Consider the following 22,764-nt stretch of genomic DNA (forward strand, 5'->3'; position numbering starts at 1 on the left):
TTAATCCTGTGTTATGGTGTTGGAGCAATAGTTTACCCAAGACGACCAGATGGTCAAAAAATGTAGTATATGTCGAATTTGTCCGGCTAAGGATCTCTTCAAACTGGTACATCTGGCTAATCTTTTCTTTCCACACCTTAGTGGAAGGGGGTGCCTGGCTTCTCCAATAATTGGGGATCAATGCCTTAGCTGCCGCTATCATAAATGCAGCGAGTTTGTCCTTCAGGGGGTTTAATAACTTATTCAGCCTGTTTAATATTATCATGTCTGGGGTTAGATGAATTGCTTTTTTAAGAATTATTGCCATTTCGCTTTCGATTTCTGACCAAAAGGGTTTAATTTTCTTGCAATTCCACCAGATGTGTAGATAGGTATCTATATTTTCCTGACATCTCCAGCACTTATCTGATTCTGAGAGTTTGTAGGTAAATAGCCATTCAGGGGTTTTGTACCATCTAGATAGAAGTTTATAGTGGTTTTCTTGAAGGCGAACACATGGGGAGACATCATAGGAAGACTTAAATATCGTTTTAGGTTCTGCGTCTGATATTTTTATATCTAACTCCCTCTCCCATGAGGAGATGTAAGTTGGTCTACCTAAGGCGCGAGTTGTTGTGAAATTTTTGGTCAGGAATGAAATTTTTCTGGATTCTGAGTTTTGCGATTTTATTAAAGGAGATGTCCCGCGCCGAAACGGGTTTTTTTTTTTTTAACCCCCCCCCCCGTTCGGCGCGAGACAACCCCGATGCAGGGGTTAAAAAAACCACCCGCACAGCGCTTACCTGAATCCCGGCGGTCCGGTGACTTCAATACTTACCGCTGAAGATGGCCGCCGGGATCTTCTACCTTCGTGGACCGCAGCTCTTCTGTGCGGTCCACTGCCGATTCCAGCCTCCTGATTGGCTGGAATCGGCACGTGACGGGGCGGAGCTACACGGAGCCGCTCTCTGGCACGAGCGGCTCCATAGAAGAAAGCTGAAGACCCGGACTGCGCAAGCGCGGCTAATTTGGCCATCGGAGGCCAAAAATTAGTCGGCTCCATGGAGACGAGGACGCTAGCAACGGAGCAGGTAAGTATAAAACTTCTTATAACTTCTGTATGGCTCATAATTAATGCACAATGTACATTACAAAGTGCATTATTATGGCCATACAGAAGTGTATAGACCCACTTGCTGCCTCGGGACATCTCCTTTAAGCTTTCAAATTCTGTTGTTAGTCTTGTAGAGGGATATTCTCTTTTAAAATTGTCGATTGTATTTGCAATGTGTGCGATATGGAGGTCTTGCAGCTTGTCTTGTGTGCTTAAGGAGTTAATAATGGCGCTAGGTTTCTCGTGAATGATGCTTTGTAAATCAAAGATTGATTTTCCTTCAAAGATGTTCCAGAGGTTTTCTGGTATCCATGTCTTGGGATGCTTAGTTATGTAAGGGAGTAAGCTTAAAGGAGCGCAGGGGGATGGCGATGGGGCTAGTTCGTGAGATAGGGAGTCCCAGGTCTCGCAGATGCCCCTTAGTAGGATACTGGAGTCTTTAGATCGGTATGTTTTGGGGCAGGGAAGCCACAGGTCCCTAATAATGTTATTGCCGTAGGGCTGTTGTGCTATTTTCCTCACTTTGGAGTTTTTATCGGGGCTACTATCCCTAGCCATCTATATAGGTTGATTGCCTTATAATATTCAAGGATATTAGGAAGGCCCACTCCGCCGTATTGTCTTCTCTTGGACATTAGTGAGTATGCAAGACGCGGCCGTTTATATTTCCAGAAGAAGCGTGAGAATTGTGAGCTGATTTTCTTGAAGAAAGATTTGGGTATGTGTATTGGTAACATTTGTAGTTTGTATAGGATCTTGGGCAATATATAAGTTTTAATGAGATTTTTTCTTCCGAACCAGGAGATAATGGGTATAGTTATATAAAGTTAGGAGTGATGTGATTTTTGTTAGTAGCGGCCCAAAATTGCTCTCATATAGTTTGGCTAAGTCATTCGTGATTTTGATGCCTAGATAGTCTATGGTATGCTCTGCCCAGCCAAATGGGGAGGATTTCTTTACCTCTGCTGCCCTGTGGGGGGCAGAGATATATTTAGTATAACTGATTTGCTTGTGTTAACTTTTAAGTTGGAGAAACTCCCATAGTCCTCTAGTAAGCGATTCAAGCTAATGAGACCTTGTGTGGGGTTCGTGATCAAGAATAGCACATCGTCTGCGAAAGCAGCGGATTGAATGCAGTCCCCTCCAACTTCTAATCCTCAGATTTCTGGGTTTTGTCTAACCACCTGGAGGAGGATTTCTAAGGTGAGAATAAATAGTGTAGGGGGAAGTGGGCATCCCTGGCGCGTGCCGTTTGTTATGTTGAATGGTTGGGATAGAATCTCGTTAATTTTTATTCTTGCGTACGGTTTTGCATATAGGGAGAAGATGGCATCGATGAATTGGTGAGGGAAGTTAAATTTTTCGAGGGCTGCTCTCATAAATGTCCAACCTACACGATCAAACGCTTTTTCAGCGTCTATCCCCAAAAATATCAGGGGGATATTGTATAGCGTGTAGAAGTATTGCGGAGTTGTCCTTTCCCTCTCTTCCTTTTACAAAGCCTGCCTGTTCGTCAGATATTAATTTGGGAATGATTCTGCTCAAACGGTTGGCTATTAGTTTGGCCCAGATTTTAATATCAACGTTTAATAAAGAAATTGGTCGGTAATTATTGCATTGGGTTGGGTCTTTTCCCTCTTTATGTATTAGGGTGATGTGGGCTTCCTGCCATTGTTTGGGGAATTGAGCTCCATTCATAATTGCATTTAACATGGTTCTAAGGTGGGGTTCAAGTATGTGATGTAGTGTTTTGTAGTAGCCTGTTGTGAGGCCATCAGGGCCCGGGCTCTTACCATTTGGGAAGCTCTTTATAATCTCTATTAGTTCGTCTTGACTCACTGGGGTCAGTAGATCTACTGCTTCTTCCGGGTTAATTTTGGGGAGTGTGAGATTTTTAAGGAATACTTCCATGTTTTTGTATTTCCTTTCTAGGTCTGTTTGTGGGAGTTTTTCTTCAATGTTGTATAGCTTTGAGTAATAGTTATGGAATTCTATTGCGATGTCTTGGGATGATGTAGCCTAACCCCCCCCAGAACTTTTTCAATTTCTTTAATATGCGTTTTTTCTCTCGCTTTTTTTTATAAGGGTTGACATCAGCTTGCCTCCCTTATCTCCGTGAGCGTAAATCCTTTGCCTGTAGTTTACAGAGGATTTAGCAAACTTTTTGTCAAGTAGCGATTTTAATTGGTCTCTAAGAGAATTTAGTTCAGTTTGTGCTTTCTCTACTGCTGAGAGTTTTCTTTTTTTTCTCAAGGTATGCGATTTTGGTTAATAAGCCATCTATTTTCTTTTGTTTCTGTTTCTTTAGTTTTGAGCCTAGGGATATGAGGAGGCCCCTCACGAATGCCTTATGTGTTTCCCAAATTATGGGGGCATTTGTATTGTCTTTTGAGTTAATCTTGAAGAATTCAGTAAGATCCTTAATCAGCTCTTGTTTAAATTCTTCCTCTCTCAGTATCGACTTGTTTAAGTGCCATCTCCATTCCCCCAGGTTGTTAGATAGTATGTTTAAGCTGGTATGCATTGGGGCATGATCTGAGATTGTTATGCTATCTATTTGGGAGCATTGAATAGTTTTTAGGAGTTTGTTTGAAACAAAAATGTAGTCGAGTCTCTGTTGTGAGGTGTGAACTTGCGAGTAGAAAGTATAGTCTTTTTCTACTGGGTGACTGTATCTCCAAGAATCGGTTAGATTTAATTCCTGTAGGGCCAAGAGGACCCGTTTTAGAGCTCTCTGCGAGACCTGGGACCTTCCTCTTGAAGTGTCTAGTAATGGGTTTAGTGTCGCATTAAGATCCCCTCCCAGGATTATACGGCCTACAGCAAAGGACTTCAATGTAAGCAGAGCGTCCGTTAGCCACTTAGATTGATTCGTGTTAGGTGCATAAATGTTGGCTAGGGAGTAGGGAGCGCCCCCTATAGTGCCTTTTACAAATATGAAGCGTCCCTCTGAGTCTGTAAGTTGTTTATCACTCTGGAAGGGGAGATCTCTATGAATGGCAATTGAGACTCCTTTTGAGGCTGAGGTCGGGTTACAACTATGGAACCATTGTATAAAGTAGTTTCTCGGGAGGGCTGGAATCTTGTTACTTTTAAAATGCGTCTCTTGAAGGAATGCGATTTTCGTTTTACTTTTCCTTAAGAGCCATAGCAGATGATGTCTTTTATTTGGCGAATTTAACCCTTTAGTGTTAAAGGTGGTAACGGTTATACTTCCTTTTTGGAGCGATGGATTTTTTTTTTTGATGTTGTGGAGGGAAGATATTTCGATGACAATATGGGTTGTCAGTTCTGTCAGGATGTCTTGCGGGCATATTACTTGGAAGTTGTTTCAGTATGGATTTACGTGGAAAGTGAAGAGTGAAGGGGGAGGGGAGGAGAGGGGTGACTATTCGGTTGGAGGGAAAATTGTAGTTAACAAAGTTTTCTAGACCGGGGGAACAGTGTCCGGTCAACTGTTGTGAGAACTATAAATGTTGTTTTGTGGATCAGAAGCACCCCGACAACTGCCCTTAGCAGGACTCTGTTGTCACTGTCCTTCCCATCCAAGGACCACCCTCGGGTGAGGGCGAATGTAAGAGTGGTGTGTGTGGTAGACTCACTCACATGTGTGGCTCCCCCCGGCAGCGCGAGGTCAAGTGTTGTTTTCAGTCCCGCTTGTATCAGCCGGGGAATTTTCTCCTCCCTTTTGCCGGGCCCGTCTCCCTGTTAATCGGGTCATAGCACTGTGACCTGCGCATTGGTATGGGGAGAGGTAAACTGGAACCGGAGGAGGTAGGAGAGACATGAGAGATAGAAGGAAGGGGAAGGCACATAAACCTGAACAACAAGGAGTGCAAATGTTTCCTTCATTCCCAATATGACACAATCTGCATACATAATCCACTATACCTCATAGGCTGGACTTGTCTATTCTCCTGCCTTTGATATGAGTACCCCCAGGCGGGGGGAACCAGGGAGGTCAACCCCCAAGGCCCACCCCACCCCAGGCCCCCTTTTTTTATGCTGGCTCAACCTTCTTGTGTAGAGCTTGCTATTTAGACTTGGTAGTAATCGTCCAATAGATGGTCGTCTTTAGAGTCTTTGCTTTCAAGTCTAGAGTTCACACTTTCATCTTATGCTGGTATCAGCTTGTGAAGATCGGTTAGAACGGGGTCTCTTTCTGAGTAACCTGGGTCCCGCGGGCAATGTCTCATACAGGTAACCATGGTATTTACGCTCCGAACGACGTATGCTGTAAGCAGACTGTGTCTTGTAACTAAGGGTACAAAAGTCTCATGACTGTGTCTCCTTCTCGTTGGTCTTACTCGCCGCTCGCCCATGGGGTTACCACATCACGTGAGAAGTCTCTTTTAGTGTCCTAGGATGGGGTTTTTGTGCTGTATTTCTTGCTTTTTGGGACTTTGGATTTTGTAATTGTTTTCCAAGGCTCCGCCTCCGGAAGAGGGGGAAATGTTAGGTCGTATTGTGTTGGCAACCAGGAGGGTATTTCGATCGGATCTATTTTCAGATGTTGCCAGATTGCTTCGAGGTCTTCCGGGGTTCTGACCGTCATTCTACGCCCCGCGTCATTGATTGCCAGACCAAACGGGAACAGCCAGGAATATTGAATTCCTTTAGATTTTAGGGCTTCCAATAGTGGTCGTAGTAAGCGCCTTTTTGCCAAGGTAGAGGGTGCGATATCTTGGTAGAAGTGTATTGGTACATCATTATATTTAAACATCTGGCGAGTTCTTGTAGTGTTTAATATGGCGCTTGTATCTGTGAAGGAGAGCAGTCCGCAGATTACATCCCTTGGTGGGTCTCCATCTTTAGGTTTGGGTCTAATTGCTCTGTGTATTCTCTCGATTTGAATTTGTGCTGCCCTCTCATCTCCCAGCAAATCTGTGAAGATTTCTCCGGCCACTTTGTGTAAGGACTCTGCTGCCCAGGATTCCGGGAGACCTTTTATCCGGACGTTGCATCGCCTGCTGCGATTCTCTTGGTCCTCAATTAGAGTGAGCGCTCGATCTAGGTATGAGCGATGGACCTCTACCACTTGTGTGGTAGCTTTTGCATGTTTTATAATGGCTGAGCATGATCCCTCTAGGTCCTCCGCTCTATGACTGATTTGTTGTAGTTCAGTTTTAATGTCCGCAAGTTCTGACATTATTGGTTGAGTGACTTTTAGGAGTGCTTTTTGTAAGAATGATTTGGAGATTTGGGCGCTGAGGTCGCAATCTTCTTCTTCTATATCGCTGTCTAGCTCTGAATCTTAAGTCGCTTGGTCTGGGATGTTTTGTGAAGGAAGCGATTTTGCCATGGCACTTGGAGAATGTGAGCTTTTTTTTTTTTTTTAAGGAATTTCTGCATGTCGACTTGATTTTTTTGTCTTCTCGTTGTGTCTGGCGGGTCGCAGCTACGTTCTCTGCTGCCCTTCACCATTTTGTGCAATTATGGAAAATGCGCAGGGGAGTATCTGACAATCAGGAGAGCCTTGGTCAACAGTTGTCTTGTAATGTGTCCCGCGCTGCGGGTCAGGGGGCCACCTTTTCCACACTAGTTAGAAGTCAGTCTGTCATCTTTTGGGCTATCTTCAGCTCATGGATAGCTAGCGTTGCGCAGTTTGAACCTTGCAAATTGGATGCTCCTTGGAGCTATTGCCTCTGCTCCCCTTCACGGCTGCAGGCTCAGTGGGGGTGAGAGGGTGGGGGGGGGAGATGGCGGAAGGTTCGGGCGGAAAATCGGGCTTGACGGAGGGAAGCAGGGAGGCGAGATGGATAGGATGCTCTTGTGGCTCAGGAGAAGCTGCCCGCTAGGTGGAAGGGCTTACTGGGGTCCTCGGTACTCACTGCTCGTGTGACCGCTGCAGCTATCCTCCATGCCGGCTGCCGCTGCTCCCCCTCGCGGGGCTGTCCGAGGAAGCACCCTGTGTGACGTCTTTATGCGTGGGGCTCTCCTCCGTTCCCCTCCACAGGCGCCGCTCTCTGAAAGTCTCTGGGGTAAGTCCGCTGTGGGTTTCAGTCTTTGTGGCGCTCCTTTGCACGCGCCACTTACCCTCCTCTCCTAGAATCCAGGCCACGGCTCCGTATAGACGCTAGGCCCCGACTCTCCAACCTCACCGATTTTGTGGGGAAACCCCTCTGAGTAATCCTCGCTCTGCAGGGAACTTTTGCTACAGAAATGTTATTGGGGTTCTCCTATACTCTTGCTACAGAAATGTTACACGGATCCGACTATACACTTGCTACAGAAATGTTTCTGGGGTCCACCTATACTCTTGGTACACCAATGTTTCAGGGGTTCGCCTACACTGTTGCCACAGAAATGTTACAGGGGTCTGCCTATACTTTTGCTACAGAAATGTTACTGGGGTCTGCCTATACTGTGGGTGCACAAAGACTTCCCATCGCTGTGTTTTACCTATCTGGCACAAATACACTCACTGACTAGAGCAGAAATGTGCGACGATGCTGAGGTCCTTGGCGGGTTGAAACTCTGCCATGTTTGGGCACTCTGATTTCTTCCTGTGTAATACCATCTTTGTGCACTGACAGCATAGGCGAGCCCAAGGAACTCAAAGACTTCCCCTTTGGGTGTTGAGCTATCTGACACCTACACAAAATGAATAGTGTGTGGACACATGAATTTCCCATTGCTATGTAGCTCGCGGAACCTTGAGTCACACAAGGTGGAGGCTGTGACTGAGCCTGACCCAGGGCCCGCTCATGTACTTCCCAAACAGACTATTGCGGGTCCTACCTCGGTCATGGTTTCTTGGCCTTGTTATGCCACCTGCTCCTCCTGCTTGGGGTCTAGGGATCAGCACTGGGCAACATGTATTTTCTCTTGTGTTACCACAGTTATCTCAGACACTGGTTTGGGCCCAACAAAAGCAGTGTTACTGCATTAATGAGACGTTCACAGCTGCACTAGCATCCAAGTCCGCTTTATGCCCACGATTACTGAAGGTGAGGTCCTTGGCAGGGTGAAACTGCCTTTTTTGGGCGCTCTGATTTCTTTATGTGTAATACTTTCCTTGGGTTCCAGGGGCTCGCCTATGCTGTGAGTGCACAAACACTTCCCATCGCGGTGTTTTACCTGTCTGGTACAAATACACTGACTGACTAGGGCAGAAATGTGGGCCGAGGTCCTTGGTGGGTTGAAACTCTGCCATGTTTGGGCACTCTGATTTCTTTCTGTGTAATACCATCTTTGTGCACCAACAGCATGGGCAAGCCCAAGGAACTCAAAGACTTCCCATTGCGGTGTTGAGCTATCTGACACCTACACAGAATGAATTGTGTGGGGACACATGGATTTCCCATTGCTATGTAACTCACGGCTTCTGACAATTTTGTGACGGGGGTGGCACGGGATTGGAGTGATGATCGTACGGCAATTTATCATCAATTCTCAACAGCATTGTGGGCTATTGCCCACACTTTCAAAGAAGGGTCGCTGCCTGGCCCTGCCAACCCTCTGCAGTGTGTGTCTCCGGCTCCTCCTCATCGCAGACGCACTTATAAATCGACATGAGGGTGGTGTGGCTATGAAGCGAGCGTGTGGCATGAGGGCAGCTGAACGCTGCACAGGGAAAATTTTGTGTTTGCTGTGGACGCAGGATCGTGTGGGGGAGGGGGGCGGGGGTTGGATAGCAATGCCAGCATGTAACCCAGGAGAAGAGGCAACGGTGTCACCCGCAGGTAGTGATTGTCAATGGTTGCAGGTAGTGTGGTGCTTAGCTAAGATTTGCCAGCGCATGTGCCTTGCTAATGAGGGTTTGTCCGAAGTAAATTGTTAGGGGGGTGATGCCAGACTCTTGCCCCCATTTTGGCTTAATAGTGGGACCTGGGAGCCTCAGATGCAGCCATGCATGCTGCCCCTGCCCTTCCCTATCCGTTTCTGTGTTGTGTCCATGACTTTCTGATGTTTTCTGGTGTTTGACAAGTCATCAGCTATGCGGAGCATCTGCGATATACAAAAATGCTCGAGTTGCCCATTGACTTCAATGGGGTTCGTTACTCAAAACGAGCACCCGAACATTTTGGTGCTCGCTTATCCCTAATAACCAGTGATTGGCTACAGCAGTCACATGTCCTGATGAACAGCAACCAGGAAGGACACAGGGGTTCTGAAGCAATTTTAAGTAATGGGAAAACACTTGGAAATGTTTCCTTTTATCTCTGGTAAATGTATTGTTATGTTGATTTTTGTGGTTTTTACATTGGTTCATATTCTTTCCATTCAGGTCCCTGCAAGATTGATTCATCAAAGATGGAGAAGGACAGAAACAAGATGGAGGAAAGTGTATTAAATCTCACCCTAGAGATAATCTTCCAGCTTACTGGGGAGGTGAGAGATTCTGATGATGTCACACTACATCATTCTTATCTATGATAATAATAGATGATGTCACTGGAGAGGGGAGAGATTCTGATGATGTCACATTACATCATTCTTATCTATGGTAATAGATGATGTCACTAGACAGGGGGAGAGATTCTGATGATTTAACATCACATCATTCTTATCTATTCAAATCAGTGATAGAAGTAGCATCAAAGGTGTAATGAAGAATTCCATATTTGACAGATATTTTCAAAAAGTAGAAGAAATTTTCCTTTATTCCATGGTCAAAGACAGCGACGTTTCGACCCACCCTCTGGGGGCCTTCTCAAGCTGATATAACATACACCATCTTAGCTCATGTTTAAATAGAAGCAAACAACCAATCAACATATCACAATTACATAACATCTCCCTCACACATGTGAAAACACATTTCTCATGCTTACCATAGGCTGGCACGTGAATGGCAATCCGCAGGAAACACTTCTGGCACCTGTGACACTCCACCCTGCGACTACAGCCCTAACATCAGGGATAGACTTGTAAGCTCCTATAAAGGAGCAGAATCAAACAGGTGGGAATTTGAAGTGCCGTGAATAAAAACTCCTTTTATTGTAATCTGTGCATATAAAAATCACAGGTCCAGAGGACTAGTTTCAGCTCCTCATGATCCTTGATCAAGGCTCATGAGGAGCTGAAACTAGTCCTCTGGACCTGTGATTTTTATATGCACAGATTACAATAAAAGGAGTTTTTATTCAAGGCACTTCAAGTTCCCACCTGTTTGATTCTGCTCCTTTATAGGAGCTTACAAGTCTATCCCTGATGTTAGGGCTGTAGTCGCAGGGTGGAGTGTCAGAGGTGCCAGAAGTGTTTCCTGCGGATTGCCATTCACGTGCCAGCCTATGGTAAGCATGAGAAATGTGTTTTCACATGTGTGAGGGAGATTTTATGTAATTGTGATATGTTGATTGGTTGTTTGCTTCTTTTTAAACATGAGCTAAGATGGTGTATGTTATATCCGCTTGAGAAAGACCCCAGAGGGTGGGTCGAAACGTCGCTGTCTTTGACCATGGAATAAAGGAAAATTTCTTCTACTTTTTGAAAATATCTGGCAAATATGGAATTCTTCATTACACCGTTGATGCTGCCTCTATCACTAATTTGAGTGGATATTGGAGGGACGTGGGTCCAGTCCCGTTTCTAAGCCTGCATCTTTCACTACACCCATAATTGGGGAATTGGTGAGTGCCGCTGCCTGCCTTTGTTACTGTATTGAAAATCATTCTTATCTATGGTGATAACAGATGATGTCACTGGAGAGGTGATGGACTCTGGAAATGTCTGTAGTGATATTTATTAATGTCTCCCCGTATACAGGATTACACAGTAGTGAAGAAGACCTCTAATGATGGCTGTCGGGCTCCTGTGTGTGATGGATGGGGAAAACCTCTGAGCCCAATCATGGAGCCCCCACCTCACCCCCATATAAATGAGGACATCAATGTACAGAAGATTCTAGAACTCACCAACAAGATGATTGAGCTGCTGACTGGAGAGGTGAAGCTGCAGGGAATGCTGGGACATTATACAGTAAGAGCACTGGAGGCTTCTGGGTGATGACTGTATATTGTGTTGTCAGGTCCCTATAAGGTGTCAGGATGTCGCTGTCTATTTCTCCATGGAGGAGTGGGAGTATTTAGAAGGACACAAGGATCTGTACAAGGAGGCCATGATGGAGACCCACCAGCTGTTCCCATCACCAGGTAATAGACAGGACTAAATCCACGGGGACTTTATTATCTGTATGTAAAGAATGACGTCAGTGTCTGTCTGTGTTTCCTCCAGTTCCATCCAGTAAGAGAAGCCCACCAGAGAGATGTCCCCATCCTCTTCTTCCACAGGACCACCAGGTAGATGGAGATGTCCCTCTGATCTGTAGAAGGCTGGGAAGCTCTTGTCTTCAGTCTTATTAAATGTCTTCTACTTGTGTGATGAGGCCAGTGGAGATAGCAGGATTATCGCTGACCAGAGATATCAGATCAGTTGTGTCAAACTCAGTTTCACCGCGGGCCACATCAGCGTTATGGTTGCCTTCAAAGGTCTGATTGTAATTGTAAGACTGTAAATGAGGCAGCAGGTCCGAGTCGACCCAGCAACCTCAAGTTTGACATGTGTGCATTAGGCCTCTTTCATATTGGCATATCATATGTGACATAGCTTCAAAACATGTATGTGAGGTCGCTTCCACACTGGTGATTTTCTCACGATGTGACAATGCTACAAATCACATGTATGTGGAGCCCAAACTTTCCCATGGGTTCTTTCACATGAGCCTGCAACACTACAAGACTACAAAATAATGCCATGCTCTATACAGCCGCGATTTTTTTTTTGTAGCCCATGTTTCTCTATGAAGCCTCCTTGTTTATCGCATTGCACGAACTTGCGATTTTTCTTTGTGCGATACACTTTTTTTATTTTAACATTAGAAAGCACAGGCTACAATATCTCACTACAAAACATCGCTCATGTGAAAGAAGCCATTGGAAACCGTGGGCTTCACATACATGCGTTTTGTAGCGATGTCTCATTGATACAAAATCGCGAGATTTTGTAGCCCCTGTGAAAGAGGCCTTACATGAAGGCCTTGGGGAAAGTATGATCAAGGTCCAGTTTTGCTTAATCTGGATCATTGTTTGAAAGTTTCACCACTTATCAAGCCAAACGTAAACATTGGAATTGTAATTTTAAAAGCTGAAAACATGGCTGAAAGCTATATAATTTAAAAAACGTTTCCTTTAAGCACCACTCTGGCAAGAAACCCCTTTTCCCATCCCTGTACCCCTCATCTGCTTTACGGTTGTGCTGTTAATGTCTCTGAGTATCACCTTTGGATATTGCAGTTACTTCCATGCAGTGAAGTCTTCTGTCTGCTTACCAGGCATTATCTTGATGATAAGATTTGTCCCTGCTTTGTCTTCCACTCTTCTGAGCTATCAATGCCATGGTGCATCAGCACAATATTACATGAGTATCTATTGTTAGTACCATCTCTGCCTGCTGAGAGGTATTATTATTAACTTCTGTATTCACCTAAATAAGCTACAGTCAGGGGGCTGAACTATCATCTCCTTTATTATAACTGTGTGACAAGAACTGCTAATCATCAGCTGTAACTGTAATAAGAGTCTCTGTGTCCCCTCCTGAAGAGCTTGTGTGGTAGGGTCTATCATACAGAAATTATGCTTACTGTAAAACTGACTTTTTGAGAGGAACATAAAGCTCAGTAAATCTGAGATGTTTAGAACTGAAATCCTATAACATACAGCGTGTTTAGTCATGCCAAATATACATGTGCATGATGTTCCTGAAGTGTCATTGAGCCACCGTATAACATCTATGTCCGGTTTGTTGACCTACAGCTATGTGGCCGTCACAGTAGTTACAGCAGGACCCACTCAAACAAGGGTGAGGGAACACTTAGCTAAATAAAATGAATTCAAGCCTCCAAGTTCAGATAAACTACATCCTAGGACACGCATATAAACCATGTAACCCCCAACATGCAGAAAGTTAGAGTGCTAAATGGAGGAGCAGTTTGCACATGTGAGGGCACTATCACCCCTTTTTGGGGTGATAGAGGATGCATGGTTCTCCAGTTCCAGCTTAAAGATACTTTATGTTAAGCTGCTTTCCACCGGTGGAGAAGAGAAGTCTGGGGCAAATCCAGGCTTTGTTCATTTTAATAAGTGTCAGCCTGTCGGCGCTGTCCATTGACAGGCAGGTACGCTTATCCGTGATGATCCCCCCCAGCAGCACTAAACACCCTCTCTGATAACACGCTAGCGGCAGGGCAGGCCAGCACCTCCAAAGCGTACAGCGCAAGTTTGTGCCACGTGTCCAGCTTTGACACCCAATAGTTGTATCGTGCTGAGGGATCACGGAGGACGTTGGTATGATGCACTCAAAAGAAGAATCTTGGTTCGAAGGCTTGTGTCCCCAGAATGGCATACAGAAGACAATCAATGATATTCCAGATTATGTCAGAGTGACAGCTTGGTCTAACTGCTGCACAATGTATGGTCCTGAAGTCCCATCTATAATTTCTACCCCTGGTCTTGGGGAGTCAGGGATTGGAAACTGTTTAAATACCTGAAAGCTCTTTTTTGTATGTCCCATTCGATTTGAACACTATTTATATGCAGGAGACCCTGACCAGACTCATTGGGCAAAACTGTCACTTCTGCATTTCCCTGGGGTGAGAACATAAGACAATTTCCTTGGACCTCTAAATGACCGTGGGTGATAATCCTAGTACATTCCATAAGGACATACAACTTCACATGGATAGCCTCCGTACCCAATTAGAAATTGTATTACCCTGCCTCCCCCAAGAACCCCAATCATGTATCACAATTCAGAACTAGGGACACCTGAAAGACCCTTGGTGGTCAAGCCACCAGAAAGCTTACTGGTTAGTCTTTACACTCAATGACCAGCATCACTTGAGTTCAGGTTATCTCCTTCAAAATATATTTATTAAAGTTTTCCAATATAAAACATACAACCTACAGTAGAAAAGTGAGATAAACTATATTGTTAGAAACATGTCATTTCTGAAATGTAAAAGGAAACACAATTTTTCCCCTCCCCCCCCAGGCTATGAGTCTGCCAAAAGGCTTACATAAGAATCTTCTCAAAACTGAAGAGAGCAGGAGGGAGAGAAAAAGAAAAAACCTCTGGATCAAAACTGACTGAATTAAATTTGAATAAACCATAAACAGTGACAACTACATAGGACTACGAGTAGGACCCATCTCATAAATAGGGCACCTCTAAACTAATCTAAACATAGACAACAGATCAACACACATCGAGGGAGCCCTTGAAAAATCCAAAGATCCTCCAGACGGCATACTAGACAGTTACGAGTCCTCTGAAACATATAGATTTTGCTTGAAAAACAAGTCTGTATACAAGCCGTCATAAAAAATATATTTTAGCTGTTTTAATTAAAGCAAAAAGATTGAGAAGAAAGGAAAAGAGATATTAGGTGGTGAACAGAAAGGGCCATACACAGGGGGAATGGGGGATGAATGTCTTTCCTGCCTTGGCAGTATCAGATCTTGGTACCACAAGACGACCTGGGACCCTGTGTTAGGCTTCAGATCAGGCCTTCCTCTAGCCACCTAAGAAAGGCTGGGGAGTTTTTGAAATCGTCCCATAGCTCCCATGTACAGCAGAAGTGTACAGGCTTAGAGTCGGAACTCCTGAGCTCCTCCATGTGTTCGGTATGGTCCAGGGCCTCAACCCAAGCAGCTCTTGGAACTGCTCTCTCCCGCTTTCAGTATTTGGGAACAGTGAGGCGCATGGCCATTATAAAGTGACTCAGTAGGCTCTTCTTGTTTCTCGAGACAGAATCTGGGAATATAGAAAGGAGGGCCATTTCTGGTGATAAATTCAGAGAAGTTGTGCTGACTGCCTTACACAGGCGGGCCACATCATCCCACAGAGAGGCTATGAGAGGGCAGCTCCACCACATATCGTACATAGTGCCTACCTCAGAGCCGCATCTCCAGCAGTCGTTCATCTGTGGAACAAATCGAAATAACTTCACACAGACGTATGCTGAGGTTAAGTTAGCTCTAAATTATATTGTAAAAATGTCCGAAAATATAGCATTCGTTATCAAGATCTTCTCATCACTGAGAGCTCACTAGGAAGAAATAGAAAGTAAAGGGAATGTTTACATAATTAGAACAACAATTAAAGGGGTTATCCAGTTACAGAACAGCATCCCTTTAATACCCTGTTTTCCTGAAAATAAGACATACCCTGAAAATAAGACATATCATGATTTTCCCAAAATTTTGAGGATGCAAAATGATTTTTCAGGCTTTTTGAGGATGCTTGAAATATAAGCCCTACTCCAAAATTAAGCCCTGCTAACAGTTAATTTAAAAAGTCAATTTAAATAGTGTCCAGGCAGCTATACATGTAAAAAAGTTAAATCTTTTTGAACAAAAATTAATATAAGACACTGTCTTATTTTCGGGGAAACACGGTAGGGCTGCATGAGATAAAATAATAAACTCAGCAGTGCTTACCCCTCCTCCGCAGTCCCGCTGTGGTCCAAGCATCTGTTGTGATAACTGACATTACAGGAAGTCGAATAACAATTGCAGCGAATCAGAGGCTGCAGAGCCACATTGCCAAACTCCTGGCATCATGACAGCCATAATCTGAGCGCCGATGCCTGAAGGATGATGCCTGGACCGGCTTCATTAGGTTTGACTTGCATATAAGCTGCAATCACGGAGGTGGGCCATGCCAGCCGCTCCCAGCATATAGAGTGATGCCTCTCTTCCTATACACAAGATGAGAGAAAGCTGTAAAGGCCCATTTACACTGGACGAGTGTCGGGCAAACAATGCCCAACACTCTTCCCTGTGTCTCTGCACTCCCAAGCTCCTGCACAGGAGCTAGCACAGTTGGCTGGGTCACAGAGCGCCCAGAAGGGGGCGGGGTAGTGCAGGAGATTTCTCTCCTCTCGCTCCCCTGCCCCTCTCCATTGAGCTACACAGCAGCTGTTCACTATTGAACGGCGGCTGTTTAAACTGAACGATGAGCGTTATTGCTCAACTTTTATGCTGCATAAAAGACACTTGTTGAGTGTAAATGGGCCTTAAGTTTGCATGCTGGGAGAGGCGGGCACAGCCCCCCTCCGTGACTCGTAGTTCAGTTCCAAGCCAAAATGTATGAATTTGGTGACAGAATCCCTCTAAGGAGCAATTCTTGCCTACAAAGTGCACCCACTGTGACATGGCCATATAACTACTGCTTTTAGGTCATTTTTGGTCGTCATGATGATTATGATCTTTTCTGGTCATGTAAAACCTTCCACACGACTTCTCCAACCATCTGCTGACTTTTACAATATTTGTCTCACAGCTTTTGTATCAGGATGAAGATCTGCAGTGTAAAGAGGGGATTCCTACAGGTAACTGCCCAGGTGAGTAGTAACCACTAAATACAGCAGAGAGGAGTCACAGATTCTCCTCGGTCAGCGGCTGCTGATAGTTATGTAGATTTATAAGCCCTGGGATCTGTCAGTTTCCGCTGTATATTCCCCCATTCAGCCGGAGTAGAAACAAAATATGGATGAAGTGTGATACCGTTATAGGTGATAACTAGAGATGAGTGAACGTGCTCGTTTAGAGCAATTGCTCGAACGAGTATCGCTTTTTTCGAGTAACTGCCTACTCGGGCGAAAAGATTCGGGGGCGCTGGAGGTGAGCAGAGGGGGTTGCGTGGGGGGGGGGAGAGAGAGAGCTGCGCTCTCTTGGAATAAGTTGGCACTATACAAATAAAGATTATTATTATTATAACACGATGGGCATTTATGGCACGGACATGAAACACACTTATGTGAGCAGGAACTACTATTTATTATATGATATCTATACTGATGAGGGAGAAATGGTTTTCCAGCTCCGGTACTAAGGGTCCTTTTACACTGACCAACTCTAGATCTGATGTAACCAGCGCTGATCGGTAGGCAGGTCAGTCGCTGCTGGTTTACTTTTTGTTTTACACGGGCCAAGAATTACATCTATGGGAATGACTGATCTTTAGTCTGATGGCTGATGTACATTGGCCGGCTGGTCATCTCCTCGGTAATATGGAGAGATGTAATGCTGAAAATCATCGATCAGCTGATAAGCGAGTGTCACTAGTATGTCCACTCAGGGCTGTTACTTTTTCATAACCTGACGATCAGATGTACAAATGTTCGTGCCTGATGATCAGGACATGCAAAAGGAATTTGAGGAACCATTAATTCCTATTAGACTGATGTCAAGCTGCTGTGTGCTAACACAATACCGAAGATGGAGGCAAAGACCCCGATAACAGAATCCAGAATGTGGAGACATAGACCCAAAGAACAGAGGAGTCTTTAGAGGATGTAAGTTTAGTGCTATCAGTGTCAGGGATGTCGCTCACCAGAGACTTGGCAGGAAGACACCGAGGTGCTGATCATCATGAAGATCCCACTCAGACAGCCACTATTTCCCATCTGACTTCTGTCCATGTATTACGTAGACCGCACTTATACTCTTTATAGCCAATTGGGGTATTAACATTAACATGTTTTTATGTGGTTCACAGCATGTCCTATTCTGGTTTGATTCCCGGACCAGAATCTGACATGCAATGTCTACTGCCTGCCAGCATGGGGCAGCACACAGTCCGTATGTGTCCATGTGATGTCCAATGCGAGTTCCCGGGCACAACTCGCACTCAGCCATCTGAATATGGCCGACCAGATAAATCATATTTCCAGTGTCACATCTTATCTCTCAGCTGTGAGTGAATGCGGTTTCTTAGAATCCCACTCCCTTACATTGTACTGTAGATTATACAATTCCGCAGTGTGTGATCTCACCGTAATACTCTTCCAGTTGCCATAAATGGGCACAATTGGGAAACAGATTCCGAGTAGTTTCATCCTAATATGACATCTGAGCCGATTATAAGAGGGTTGGAGATAAAGTAACGGCTTACAGATGTGTTTTCTAACGGCTCCAAAGAGTTTGTTCAGAATCAGGAAGAGTCTAACGGCCGGTCCGCCATCAGGGCAGGATAAATGGTTACAGAGGCCCCCGCTGACCGCTGGCTGCTGCCTGCCTGTCAATAAAGATGTCAATATGTCCTGAGCCAAGTCAGTGATCGCCAGCACTCTGCACACTAGCAGTAGGAATTATATCTCGGGGAGTTGGATCACTTTAAGCAGCCCCCCAGTGGTCAATGACAGGTTACTCTGCTTCCCGCTGGCCATTCTGCTCACCACCTCCTACTAAAGACTCAGACCCCATCCCCCACCCATCCTCGGGGGCTCTCATTAATCCCATTATATGGGAGCCCAATATATCTCCTGGCAGCTCTGTGTAATGGTCAGGGGCTGGCTGGCAAATTTTAGCCTGGGGGCAGGGATATATCACAGGCCCATGAGTAGCGGACCAACATAACAGTGCGTTCACACATAGTAGGTTTTCTGCTAAGGGAAATCCTTTTCAAATCTGTGTCATATTTTACGTTTCAGTCTTCGGCACTGGTGCGGGTTTTGATGCGGACTATTTTTTATTTACTGTACTACTTTTATTTTTTTTCAAAGATATTTAATTTTTTTAAAAGCATTTTTCTGACAGCCATAACTTTTTAATTTTTTTGTTAACATAGCTATGTGAGAGCGTATATCTTGTGGAACGTCCTGTAGTTTCTGGTGACTTTTTGATCACTTTTTATAACCTTTTTTCTTGGAGACAGAGTGACCCAAAAAAAGCGCAATTCGGGGGTTCTTTTTTTTTTCTGATGACGATCACCGTACGGGATAAATAACACATTATTTTGATAGATTGGACTTTTAGGGATGAAGCGATACCAAATATCTGTTTTGTTTCATTATTTAGATTCTTTGATTATAAAAAAAAAAAGGGAAAAACGGTTTTTGGCTTTTTAAAAATTTTTATTACCTTTTTTTTTAAATTAGTATAACTTTTTTTTTTAACTTTTCCTTTTTTTTTCAGTCCCAAAGGAGGACAACAAGGTTGCGATGCTTTGATCGCTCCTGCAGTATGATTTAATGTCATAGCATTATATTACACTGCGATTTGACAGGCATTGTATCAATCAATGCCACAGAACCGGGCACTGTATTGCCTTTTTATATGACCATTTTCAGACTAGCGCATTACGGGCACATTTTACAGATGTGTCCCAAACCGACTGCAGGTCTACTGACCAGAACTTGCTACATGACAGGGAACTATGAAGTGAGCAGGCTGCGTGTAATAACACGGGCGTATAAAGATCTATGGGGCCCCAGAGCAAAACTCAGGATGCCCCTCTTTACCCCTCTTTCTGGATAACTATCATATATAATATGTTCTTTTCTCCGGTCGCAGACTGCCACTAAGGTTTCTTGCAGCACAAACTTGCTTCAGCCCACTCTCCCCATCAAGCTGCTGCTGCAACCAGTGCCCACCCAATAATATGCCCACTGTGTGTCCCCCGTTGGGAGCTCACTTTATTTGACAGTGGCCCATGCTGTGGCCTCAGTTAGTAATGTGACTACCTCTGATGCTCCAATTAATAATGCAAAAAGATCAGATTTTCCAACCACACTCTGTAAGACCAGTATTGGTAGGACCCTGGAGATGCAACAGCCACAACAGAACTTGTTCCCAGGTTAAATCCAGAATATAGACTCTGTGGCAGCATCAAAGGCCGCAAAAGCTCCAATTTATAATGGGACCCCCAGTCTGTGGCTTCAATTAGTTTTGTGACCTGCCTCTGTGCCCCCAATGAGTGGTGTAAGTAGAGTCCTACAGGACCCAGATCAAACTATAAACACCAAAAGATGTCCTTCCATATCATTCATGTCCATCTCCAAGTGGCTCCATTATCCTCCAATGTCCCCCAAACAACCCCAATCATCTCTCTCACAGCTTGACCTCACTTCTTTTCCACGGCGTGGTCACTCAGACTACAGTGAACGCTGGAGCCGGGGAGGGAGGAAGGAGGTGACTCTGTCAGCCTGTGAGAAAGAGCGGGACACGGCAGTACCATGAGTCCGACTGTCAGCAGTAGTAGCAGCAGGAGCTGCCATACCTTTCTTTGTGGGGCAAACTAGGTGGCCGTAAACGTGCGAGGGGAGAGCCTGGCCCAGATGTCACATACCACTTTGCCTGCCCCGTCCTGCCCTGGTCTGACATGACAGCATATAGCATTATTGTATGTACTAAGATGTTTTATAGATGAGCAGTTCTGTATTTGCCGTACGCCGTGTGTTACTGACATCCGGCTTCATGGGAGATTTCCTGTGAGTGCTTTATGGAAAAACAGAAACTAATCTTGGTGCAGAAATGGCCGAACACCATCTGCATGGATCATACTATTTCTGTAGCTTGGGCTTGTAGATCTACCGGAGACCGGAACTCGGGGCTTGTGGAGGACTCTGCTGCATGTTACTTTTCATGACCCTTTTCCAGATCCCTCAGAATCCCCATGTTATTGATGGGAACGAGAATTAGTTATTTGTAAGTCCCGATTCCCATCTGCTCTTTTTGTTGATGTTTTCTGCACCGACAATCACTTGGTCTGTAAGTGAGCTGCAAACCAAGCGACTTCCATGAGTGAGCAATTTTTCACTCACTCGCTCTGTCAAGACCCGTGTTTTCATGGGCCGACATTCGTCCATAATGGCTCTTTTCAGTGATTACACTAGCAACTGTCAGCCTGTGTAAAATCACCCTTAGGTGATGATTACATTTTGCTACATGACTTGTTATTTGTATAGAAATGTTATAATATATCAGCATCATTTATAAGGTTTGTAGTATTACAGAATAATCTGCTTTATTCTTGGCAGATGACGGTATTGGGAGCTCAGAGGGACGTCTGATATCTGCAGATTGTAAAGCAGAGGATTGTGGTATCACACAAGATACATATGAAGATACTGCCATTATCCCTGATATCTCCTCAGCCCTTCACAGCAAAGATACATCATCTGATCCTCTCATACAGGTCCCATCCTCTGATCCATCACAGATTGATAAGCAGGATAAATGTCCCAGAACAGGACAACCTGAAAGACCTCACACAGGAGAGAAGCCGTATTCATGTTCAGAATGTGGGAAATGTTTTGCTAAGGAATCACATCTTGTTAGGCATCGGAGAATTCACACAGGAAATAAGCAGTTTTCTTGTTCAGAATGTGGGAAATGTTTTACAGAGAAATCAGGGCTTGTTAAACATCAGAGAATTCACACAGGAAGGAAGCCATTTTCTTGTTCAGAATGTGGGGAAGGTTTTGCAGAAAAAGCAAAGCTATTTCAGCATCAAAGAATTCACACAGGAGAGAAGCTGTTTTCTTGTTCAGAATGTGGGAAATGTTTTGTACGGAAAGCACATCTAGCTCAGCATCAGAGAAGTCACACAGGAGAGAAGCCGTTTTCTTGTTCAGAATGTGGGAAAAGTTTTACAGGGAAATCAGACCTTGTTAAACATCAGAAAATTCACACAGGAGAGAAGCCATTTTCTTGTTCAGAATGTGGAAAATGTTTTGGAGGGAAATCAAACCTTGTTAAACATCAGAGAGTTCACACAGGAGAGAAGCCGTTTCCTTGTTCAGAATGTGGGAAATGTTTTGCACAGAAACCACAGCTATTTCAGCATCAGAAAACTCACACAGGGGAGAAGCCGTTTTCTTGTTCAGAATGTGGGGAACGTTTTGCACAAAATGCAAAGCTAGTTCAGCATCAAAGAATTCACACAGGAGAGAAGCCATTTTCTTGTTCAGAATGTCGGAAATGTTTTACAAGGAAATCAGTGCTTGTCAAACATCAGAAAATTCACACAGGAAAAAAGCCATTTTCTTGTTCAGAATGTGGGAAATGTTTTGGAGGGAAATCAAACCTTGTTAGACATCAGACAGTTCACACAGGAGAGAAGCCGTTTTCATGTTCTAAATGTTGGAAATGCTTTACTCAGAAATCATATTTACTACAACATCAAAAAGTTCACACAGGAGAGAAGCCGTTTTCTTGTTCAGAATGTGGGAAATGCTTTACTCAAAAATCATATTTACTAGAACATCAAAAAGTTCACACAGAAGAGAAGCCGTTTTCTTGTTTAGAATGTGGGAAATATTTTAGAGTGAAATCAGAGCTAGTTCAGCATCAGAGATTTCACACAGGAGAAAAGCAGTTTTCTTGTTCAGAATGTGGGAAATGCTTTACTCGGAAATCATATTTACTGAAACATCAAAACGTTCACACAGGAGAGAAGCCGTTTCCTTGTTCAGAATGTGGGAAATGTTTTACACAGAAATCAAACCTTGTTATACATCACAGAATTCACACAGGAGAGAAGCCGTTTTCTTGTTCAGAATGTGGGAAGTGTTTTAAAGATAAATCAGTTCTTGTTAAACATCAGAGAATTCACACAGGAGAGAAACCATTTTCTTGTTCATAATGTGGGAAATGTTTTATTCGCAACTCATATTTACTGCAACATTAAAAAGTTCACACAGAAAAGCTATTTTTTTAAACCTGTTTTGTCTAACCATACAAAAAAATGTAAAAACTGAAATGACATGTCATACACAAGAAAAGGGAAGCAATTTAGAGCAGTAAGTGATAAATAAGAAATGTATGTAATTATTGATAAACATCTGTTATCCAGAAACAAATAGTATCCAGATAACCCACCTTATATTACCTGTGTACATAGAAACAAGTTTAGAGACGCAGTTATATGTATCTGTGTGAAAT

At 44.1% G+C, this 22,764-nt stretch overlaps 1 protein-coding gene across 1 annotated transcript in view; it reads left to right on the forward strand.

Annotated features, from left to right (window-relative positions):
- The window catches only part of LOC136629133 (zinc finger protein 665-like), a 94,375-nt gene extending 71,640 nt beyond the window's left edge, over positions 1–22,735 (forward strand). The window contains exons 6-8 of the mRNA XM_066605279.1: positions 11,273–11,337; positions 16,379–16,439; positions 20,859–22,735. Coding sequence (XP_066461376.1) covers positions 11,273–11,337; positions 16,379–16,439; positions 20,859–22,465 — 1,733 coding nt within the window. The 3' untranslated portion in view covers positions 22,466–22,735. The remainder of the gene's footprint in view (positions 1–11,272; positions 11,338–16,378; positions 16,440–20,858) is intronic.
- The last annotated feature ends 29 nt before the right edge of the window (positions 22,736–22,764 follow it).

The sequence above is a fragment of the Eleutherodactylus coqui genome, chromosome 5 (genome assembly GCF_035609145.1).
Source record: "Eleutherodactylus coqui strain aEleCoq1 chromosome 5, aEleCoq1.hap1, whole genome shotgun sequence".
NCBI classification, from domain to species: Eukaryota; Metazoa; Chordata; class Amphibia; order Anura; family Eleutherodactylidae; genus Eleutherodactylus; species Eleutherodactylus coqui.